The sequence below is a fragment of the Cebidichthys violaceus genome, unplaced genomic scaffold, assembly GCF_023349555.1.
Source record: "Cebidichthys violaceus isolate CVI_PGR_0920_01 unplaced genomic scaffold, fCebVio1.0.p SCAF_31, whole genome shotgun sequence".
NCBI classification, from domain to species: domain Eukaryota; kingdom Metazoa; phylum Chordata; class Actinopteri; order Perciformes; family Stichaeidae; genus Cebidichthys; species Cebidichthys violaceus.
The window spans coordinates 1,794,231-1,804,362 of NW_027176495.1; the positions used below are offsets into that span (position 1 = coordinate 1,794,231).

Consider the following 10,132-nt stretch of genomic DNA (forward strand, 5'->3'; position numbering starts at 1 on the left):
CAGGCGGTGGCCAACTCGTGCCTGAACAAAAACATTGAAAACCTTTTTAATAATGCACGTGGAATTTATTGATCTTGTGAAAATACTGCAGATATAATTAATTCTTGTTTTTGATTACGAAACTCTTCACTGCTATAGTTACTAATTATCTTGTAAATTAAACTTTAAATTAGTTTAAAACTATTAGTTTATCTTAACTATCATTTGTAAAATACTATTTAACTATACAATCAACATTGATGCACAACATTAAAATGCTACTTACAAATGAATGCATCAGTAATAATAATTCAATAATATAAATAGTACTATATTGTAACAACTCCTCCTTCTGCTTAACTGGTACTATTATTTTTAATAATTAAATGCATTTTACTGATAATATTTGTAGACCGGAGTTTTAGTCTTGTTACATTGACTTGTTCTCAACTAATCTATTGTTGTGTTTTTTATTTAACATCATTAATAATAGAGTATACATATTAACTACGTTACAAAGCTTCTTTACCATTCGTATGGTTTTGACATGAAAGCACAATTTGGGGATGATATGAAACATATGTGAATCTGGTTTACTAGATTGTAATATACACAAATACGTTATTGTTTGAGTACTTAATTCCAGCTTTGAAGTGCAAATAATAAATGTTGGAGTTAATCACCTCATAAAAAAAGTTGCTCTCAGATCCCTCTCCAAAGCAACAGTCGATGCATTAGAATGTAGAGGTAATAAGAAAATGCATACTTTCATATTTTGAGCAGTGCTTTGCTGAGTCCTGGTATGAAAGGCCTACAAAGGTCATGAGAAAATCCTGGACCAAGACATTCAAAACAACAGATTACAGGGTGTTGAACAACAGTCTCCAGTTTCGCCTCACATTTGGATGAATCCCAATACCAGCTGAAAAAAACAAAACAATGATGTTTGTGACGTTCATGTTGGTTTAAACCACAGAGTCAGCGCCGTCAGTGGACGGAGATTGACACTCTGTGTAAGTGTGTGGTGCAGCATCAGCATGCCGGCGGCACTGTGCAACAAGTGCACAGACTTACAGTAATGCAAGGCCTGAGTGTCCCTATAACTGTATCAAAGGCAAGGTGGAAGCCATGAAAAATAACCCGCAACCATTGGAGCATGCGAGACAGGTTTAAGCCTACGATTCACCTCTGAGGAATGTCTGGGGATGTCTGTTTCATTCTGAAAGTGTGGGGGAAAAGCAGCGGAAAAGAGCATAAATGTCTTACATTTAACAACAAACCCTCTCCTTCCATGCCAACCCTGTCCATGCACATCATAGGAAGCGTGCAATTTATGATTTGCAGGTCATACTAGTAAAACAAAAGGTTAAGTGGATAAGTAATTCTACTGGTTGAAATGCAAAAAATAACCGATCCCAGCAAAAAGTCATTTTAATTTAAATGATTTTCTTCCTGGCTCCCCTGGTTCTATAGGATGTCTGAGGTGAATGCGCCCTTCATTTACCTGCCTTTATCGGTCTATATCTATCATGTAATTGTCTGATCGATTGAACAATGAAAACTAAAAAGAACGCAGGATGAAAGGAACTCAGAAAACGGTATTGCCTGTATTTGTTTCCTATGCTATCTGAAAAGAAAACAGCATTACAAAAAGAAGTTGAACCATTTTGCAAAGAGTGGTTTCAATTTTATTTGTGGCTGGCTCAACGAAAACATTAACTTGATCTTGGAAAATATGTTCCAAATGGACTGAGAAAACCAGTAAATAGCAGCTTTTCATTGCTGGTCGTAACCTCTCATTAGCGAGTTTACGTTCTTAAAACCTTGTATGCAGTGCACAACAGCTCTGTGTGGGCAAACGTGATTGTATTGCTTTGTACCCAAACCAACATGCAGCCCTGTTCTGTCTCACAATTACCCTCCACCTTCATGTGCACATCTGCAGCATGCTAAAAACATCTGCAAGCCCTCCAAACTGTTACAGTTGTGGTCAAAATCTCACAGATGTATGGAATTAAAGCCAAACTGGAACTTGAGCTCTTTTTGTGCGTTATAAATATAAACAATATTGATGCAGCTTTACAAAACAGTAGCAACAACTGCTCAACACACACTTGAATGCAGAATCAACGCCTCTCTAGAACAGTTTGAATTATATCCTTCACAAAAGGGATTTATTGCATAACAGTTGAATTAGAATTAGAAATGAGTTTTAGCTACGTGTGCCTAATAAACTGGCAACTGAGTCTGCATACATTCTGAACATCAGCTATTCGTCTTGATCGATCACAAGCATTCCCTTGTTGTCCCAGAGTTTGATTTTTGTTAAAATCTGCTTCACATAATGAGATCATCATTATCATATTATCATCATGATAACAGATAGGGAGGGAGGAAAGCTACAGATGTTCTTCAACAGAACTTGTCCGTCTGCCGAACACTTCCATTTGATGTCACTGACTTTATATCCACAGGGTTGTCTGGGAATGTGCTTCTTGTTAAAGCGAGCTTTTGTTTTTATGCAGAACACGTCTTACTTTCAAAGTCTGGATCTGACGTCGTCGTGTCACTGGATCATATTCCTGGTGTGTTGCAATGTTTCACTGCAGTGAAACACTATAATCAATTCATTGTGAACACGGCTGAAAGAAAATGGATTGGTTGTATTCCACAAAGAACTTCCTGGTTGTGTTTGTGCTCATTATCCTGCAAACTTTATATACACACCAAAGTGAGATTCTCTTATTTAGATGTTACATTAGTTTGGACCTGTTCTGAGTAGGACATAATTATCTTCTGATATTGTGACAGCTTAATTTAAATAATCACCTGTCTTGTCTTCATTGGAGATTTTATCTTTGATTTTGTTATTTGTACAGTTTATGCTGACCTCCAGTGGTTCCTCAAAATGCAGCAGTGTATGTGTGTGTCAACACAGCATGACATCACAGTTGGGTGTGGTTACAGGTGCAACAGAGCACGCCTCTTATGCCACCCATCAGTCATCAGTTGATGTGCACTTAAGGAGCCAGTCATGGTAGGGGTTTAGAGGAACCTGGTTTCCCCAGGAAGACTTCTTCTGCCAGATTTCTCGGCCTTGTAAGTGAACAGGTTCCTGATCAGCGTTATACTAGCATGCATACGCAAAGACCCACAGACAGGTAACAGACAGCAGAGCGGCTGGCTAACAGGAGAGATAATTACAGTGTCCTTTATTTAAAATAATCCCGTCCAAAGTCCGACTGCAACTGAAACTAACACAAAGTGGTGTAAGTCTAAATTAGTAGGTCACCATTGACTATTGACGAGTTAGTTGTGATTTGTGAAACAGCTTTGTGCTTCTGCCTGTCTGTCCTCTCAGCATCGTCAATCTCACAAACACACCAAAGCAGCATCTTCTACAACGCATACTGTTCAAAGTCAGCCCTGCTTCCACAGCGAGGTCCAGGGTACGGGAGGTTTCTTCTTCAGTTTAATTTAGTTTTGTTTATTTCCCAGGTTTTATTTTTTACGAACCTAACTCTTCCTAAAACATCCCTTTTTTTAAAGATCGCCAGTGCCAAAGCACTTCAGCTGACCTTTGTATTGAGTGGCAGCGCTACATTTCGAACCAAAACAGCAAAGAGTGGGCCGTAAAACCAAACTATGAGCTGACATACGTTCAAAAGGCTCCATAGAGCTGAGAGGAACTGTAGAGTCAGATAACGGTTCTCTGTGGCTTCATCATGCCAGTGACCCATGTCATTCATTCTATCAGTGTAATATAAAAACAGCAGTTTTACATTTTGACATTTTATCGTCTGTGAATAAAATGTATTCTCCTCACCGTGTTCGATCATTGAAGAAGAGTATGGTACGGTCTTCAGGCCAGAAGGAAAAGATGAAGTAAAACCGTTGATGAAAAAACACAGTTGTTTACTGAAATACAGTAAGATGAGCTTGTGATTAATAGACACAGACTAATGGAGTGGGAGGTGACCTTATATTCTTGGTAATTAGCGCTGCATACATAATCAACAATTATCAGTTGCTTTACATATGAGTCAAACAATAACTGCAAGCAAAAGATGCCTGCAGCAATTACATTTCATAATTTGCCAGCCTTTTTTTAATTGAGTCAGCCAGTTTCATTCACGGCTCAGTGATGAATGCTAATCATTGTGAATGACTCAATAAAAACACAATTAGCAGATGATGCAGTGTCACATTAAACTGTAGAATATGTTTTTCCAACCAGCAGCATGAGTTCCAAATTAAATAAAAATGAGAGGGCCCCCGGGGAGAAGTGACTAATGGTGACAGTGTTCATGTTCACTCTGATCCCCTCCAGAGTTTTTCCCTCTCTCTTTTATACGATTAAGAAGAAACAGATTTCCCCAATAAGTCAGAACACATGCCAAATGATTATAAATGCTGTTACTGCACTTAGTTTCAACTCCAACACTTAAAAGAATGTGACATGGGAGGTTTTTTGAAGTCGCGTTTCCTCAGATAGAGGGCAGATAGGTGTGTGTGTGTGTGTGTGTGTGTGTTATATTTTGAGATGCTTCTTTTCAATTGCCCCTTTTTTTTTTTTTTGCCATGCAGGTGGCTAGATGGCATCCCAACGATTCAGCACGCTTTTCATCTAGAACCATGATCAGACCATTATCAGACGAACCCAGCAGCGGGAGCTCGGTGACTGTTGTGGCCCCTTCTTTGCAGAGACCTGGCTCCATCGTGGCATCCTGGATTAAGCTGCGGACCTCAGGAGAGAGCAGGACTCCAGGGGGACGAGAGGAGGCGGACTCTGTGTTTACTTCAAGGATGCTTGGTAGTTAAAGTTTAACGTTAAGATATCTGCCCAGGGACTTGTTTTTGTTGCTGCTGTTTACATTCCGCCTTGTGCAAATAAAAAAAAAGAAATGCATTACAGTTTACTACTGTTTTTGTTTTGTTCTGTTATATTCATCTTGTGTAGCCAATGGGCTACAACTGCGTTTTGTTGTGCAACTCTGTGTTGCACAACAAAACGTACGTACGTAGTTGCACATATAAGACGATTGCATTGAAGCTTGGACTCGTAGTCCTGTTCAGCCAAGGAGCCAGTTTAAACACATTCTTCAGAAGAATGACTTGTGCTCATTGACAAAGACACATGTTGCATAGCGCTGCCTGAGCACCAGACCTCAAAGTCTGAGAACATCTCTCAGGGGCGTCAGATCATAATTCACTTGAAGCGGAGGTCGAGGAAGGATAAAGTACAAGTAAATACTGAGAATCCCCAAGTGAACTGTTCAGCCTGGTTTTAGGGAAGCCAATCAAAAGAAATCATAAGAATGAATAAATGCAACACCACAAAAAAACAGATGTGGTCTGATAATTATGTAAAAACATTGAAAAATGAGCTAAGCGATTTGAGGGAATTCTATAAAAGTGCATAAAGGTTGTTGGTTTCTGTTGGCGGTTTCTGTTGGGCCTGTTACACTAACAAGCATATGAAGTGTTGGCATTGAATATTATAATAAACACACATACAAGGTTGCATAAATTTATGGACATGCTTCTTTCTCTCTTTTTCATCTCAGCCCTCAATCAATCTGCCGTGTCCTTTGAAGGCTACAGCTAGAACACGTTTTCAACTCGTTAAGCAAAGAGATGGATGGAAATATCACCTGAGCCACCATTTCATTCAAATTATGTTCTATTCAGAAAAACTACACAGGCTTGTTCAAGTTACATTATTACCAAAGCAAAATGACATATTATTTAATAAGTACGTTTTAGACAAGAAAAGTAAAAAGATAATAACAAGATAACAAATATACTCTCTTACAGATGTAATCCATCAGAATCATTTAGTACTACTCAGGCCTGTGACATTGCTCTAGTTTGGTTTGGTTTCGGGGGCAGCATTGCCTGGAGGGACCACGTTTTAGGCTGAAAAACCCTCGGCCGGGTCAGCGGTAAAGCCGAGGAAAGTCGCCAAAGTGCAGTCACTCACTCAGCAACACTTGGTGGAAAGTGTGCGAAGAAAGAGCTCAGCTGTGCTGAAATGGAGCATTTTTGCTGTTGTTGCAAACTCTTATTCTGTTGCCAAAGTTTTAATTTTATATTTTGGTCAATTATCATCAATCGCAATTCTTTCATAACACACATGTTGCATATTTGTTTGATCAGCTGCTCTGGCTCTCCTTCAAGAGACCACTATGTGACGCCACACTCACAAATGTTTACAACGTTTACACACACACTTACACACGAACGCAATTAGACCTCATCAACGATGATTTTAATGATTTTATTTGTGTATTTATTTAGGTTACTTATATGCACATGTGGAAAAAAAAGCCAATATGTTCTGGTTCCGCAGACCAACAAGGCAAGTGCAAGCAGAGTCCAATAGCACATTATACAGAACACAAAAAGAAATGGACTATTCCTTGGGGAGTTATTGTTATCTTTATGAGCATTTGGGAATGTTGGAATCTATTAGGGTTTGTTGTCTTATATTATAACTGCTTGTACTGTTGCTTTGACACAATTAATATTGGTATTGCTAACCTTAAAATAGGAGAAGCGTACAAGACAAAGAACTACTGGTAGATTGCACAAATATCAAGTTAGTGTTTTATAGTTTTTAATAGTTAGGGTGTTTTTAAAGAGTGTAAATTTCAGGATCCAATCGAACCTCAAAATCAAGTTAGGTTCATTGTTTTTTCAAGACCAGTGGACTCAGTCACTGAGCAAATACAAAACCAAAATCTTGAAGTAATAACCCGTCAAATGTGTTTCCTCTTTGAGTCTTTAGAATTGCACGATTCTGTCTGTTTCGATAGCCTCGACAGATAAAGTCTAACGATATCAGAGGGAGACAAACTGAAAAAGAAATGTAAAGATGAGTTGGCAGAGGAAAGCATTTATTGCACAACATGTGCACCATATGTGAGCGGCAAGCCTATTTGATGAGTCAGTGTCTCTGGTGAATGTGTCGGTAAAGCAGAGAGTACTTTGGAGAAACATGCCATTTCACTTGGTACAAGATCACATAAGATGTGTATTGAGCAACAAGGATGAAGGCCCGCATTTCCTCCAGGACGAGAGCAGAAAATCTCTGCAGCAGTGTCAGCTTTCACTGTTCTCACCTGTGATGGTATCAGGTGTACTTTGAGCTGGCTTGTGTTTGGTTGAAACTAGCCTTGCGCAGGATGGGTGGGGTAATGTGATGTGTGTTTGAACAGACAAGGTGAAGTCTCCTGTTGTAATACGTGCTCAGGCAAAGGACGGGCTTGAATGGAATCTTATTCCTGGGAAGAACGTACGCTTGAGGATTACCCACTCTTTGGAAAGAACTGATTTGAATGTTGAGTCAAACCACAATGGAGGCAACCAGTGATACCACAAAAATCCTGGAGAAGGGTCCTGAATACCTCCGAAAACAAATGGAACTGGAGAGCGAGACAAAAGGAGGCATGACTGCTGTGGAGAGGCTCGCTGCGAGCAAACTGAAATATGTCAAAAGCAAGCAGGTGGTCAACTCAACTCAGGAGCCAGTGATCAGTCTTGGATCAGCCTCTGTGAGCAGCACTGGGTCTTCCAACCGGAGCTCGAACCGTGGTGGGAATCTTAACTTAAGAGCGGCTACATGTGGTGCACAAAACTCCAGCTCGCCAGGGCAGGTACGTCGGTCCAGCTCCAAAAAACGGCCGGACTCTCTGCTGCTTTACAGGCAGAAATGTGAGTTACTGAGAACGTCAACGAAGGACCGGAAACACCACATAACACGCAAGTTGCTGCTCGGCTCTGTGCATAAAAGTGTACCTGAGGCAACAGAAAAGGAGCGGGAAGGTGAGCGCAACAAGGAAAAAACCACCACACCCGAGGGAACAGGGAAGGAATGCAGCTCACATGCAGTGACCTCTCGGTCAGAGAGCAGGAGGAATGGAGCAGCAGAGCAACGCAGAACAGAAAACAGGGATTCTGGGTCAAAGGGGACGGCGGGTCTCCTAACAGTTCCTGAGTTTGAAACGAGGCCTGGCAGAGGGGTCAGCCGGTCCCACTCTGACATCAGCTCCAGGTACTCCAAAAACTTTGCTGACTTTGATGCTTTTTTCAAGTACTGTGGGCTGGGCGGTGAGGTTATTGAGTCGTTGGGGAAGGAGAACTTCTCGGCGCGCTCAGCCGAAATTGCAATAAACACCCGGAGTGTCAGCGTTTCTACATCAGACGACGGCTTCTCCAGGAACAGCGGAGACAGCGACGGACTGCTGGAGGACGAGTTGCATGAAACCATACGTCAGGGGACGTCAGTTATTGAGCGCAACGCAAGGATTATCAAATGGCTGTACAGCTGCAAAAATGCTATAGAAACTGGAAAGAAGTTAAGAGACCTCGACTGAGAGGCCTACCTAAGACCTCCACTGCTGTAGGGTTGATACTAACGCCTGCCTTTTGCCTGTGGGAAACACTGACTGTGTGTTTGTGTGTCTCTGTGCTTTTATCACCATTGTTTCCTGTGGTTTCTGTGCATAGTGTGTGTGTGTGTGTGTGTGTGTGTGTGTGTGTGTGTGTGTGTGTGTGTGTGTGTGTGTGTGTGTGTGTGTGTGTGTGTGTGTGTGTGTCAATTTCAGCACTTCTGGGAGAAAAGATTTGCTTCAGTTCAAACTGGCATGAAGCTGGCTGTTACATAAATTGCACAGAAAGCTTTGAGTCACACACAGAAACACGACAGCTGTTATCGTCCAAACATTTTTTTTAAATCTTGAAAATATGTTTATGGTTCACTTTTTCAATCAAACTGAGCACTCTTCCCAGATGTTCAGCTGATATTTTTAGAGTACAATCTTGCGTTAAAGATCCAAGCTTTGTGCAAACTTGAAGACACAAACAATGACGTGCAAATCCAGCAGATGCCGTGGATTCAGCAAAACTGAGCCACTGGCCAAAAAGACTGACTAAAACATCAATATTCACTGATATTAATATACTTTAAATGTCTTTATTTGAATACTAAATACTTTTGTTGAAATAATTCTCTACAACCTTTTGTCAATAGTGCATACCTTATTTGACCATGTTCTTGAAGGGTTAATAAATCCTTTAGGTCAGTCAGAAGCTATTAATAAGAAAACATTTTGAGATGAAAGATTGTGAAAAATACCTTTGGCTGGTGTTCTTCCTTCTCGGGGGTTAATAACGCATTCATAAATGTTTGTTTTGCTCTTAATAGTTCGATTTTGGCCGAGTCTTCGTCACTCAAAGACGTATAAAGGTTATATAATAAGGCTATTAGTGGCGTATAAATGGTCTAATTTTTTACAAGGCAGCACGATCAGTTACAACTAATAACCCATTTATAAAATGACAAACATTGTATAAAGTAATTCTAAGGCTTTGAGCTCATATTGTGGAAACATGTCATGGTGTTCAATATTCATTTTCATGAATGATGTTCTTCATGTAACCGGCTTCTTAAATTAATAATCCAACAGTGTCGCTGTACAACTTTTCACTTCATGCAGCGCAGCTCCATCGCAATTCAGCCACACCAAACGCAGTGTAGAGATATGAACATATTACACATTACCTTAAACAGCAATGACTTAATACGTATTGAGTCCAGAGCTTCAACCGAGTGAAACCATGTTGTCGAAGCAAACGTGCGCTTGCTTTTCAGGTTGACAGTGACTCTCTTAAAGCACATTGTGTTGACTCAAAGTGTTAAACGGAATAACCGTCAGCTCTGTAAGTTGATGGTTATGTAAGTGTATACTCATTACTCAGCTGCACCCATGTTTTAATGTTTTAGACACGCCTTTCACGTCTGCAGACGCCTGGGTGACTGTCTCGCATCGGGACAAGTCGTTTCATGCCCTCTCTTGTTTGTTGCCGGAACTTAGAGCTACTTCTTGCGATTAAGTTGATTTAGTTCGAGAAACGTTGCATTCGTGGTTCAATCTACAGAAATGTCATAAGTGCAGAATGTGTCATTATTGACTGAAAATGTGCCCTGCTTGCATTGCTGTAGGCTTATGTTACGTCTTCTTATGTTGGGATTTGTATTATGTAAAAGGCTTTCTGTTACTAATCTACCACTTCAGACTGGTTTTGCTGCTGCCTGTGTTACGAGTGTTTTATACTTAACTACTGTACATTTTGCTACACAAATAAAGTC

General features: G+C 40.4%; 1 protein-coding gene across 1 annotated transcript; it reads left to right on the forward strand.

The window, feature by feature from the left end:
- Window positions 1-7,237: 7,237 nt before the first annotated feature.
- fam110c (family with sequence similarity 110 member C) lies at window positions 7,238-10,101 on the forward strand. Its single transcript, XM_068724588.1, has one exon. The coding sequence runs from the start codon at window positions 7,320-7,322 to the stop codon at window positions 8,355-8,357; it is 1,038 nt and encodes a 345-aa protein (XP_068580689.1). The 5' UTR covers window positions 7,238-7,319; the 3' UTR covers window positions 8,358-10,101.
- The last annotated feature ends 31 nt before the right edge of the window (window positions 10,102-10,132 follow it).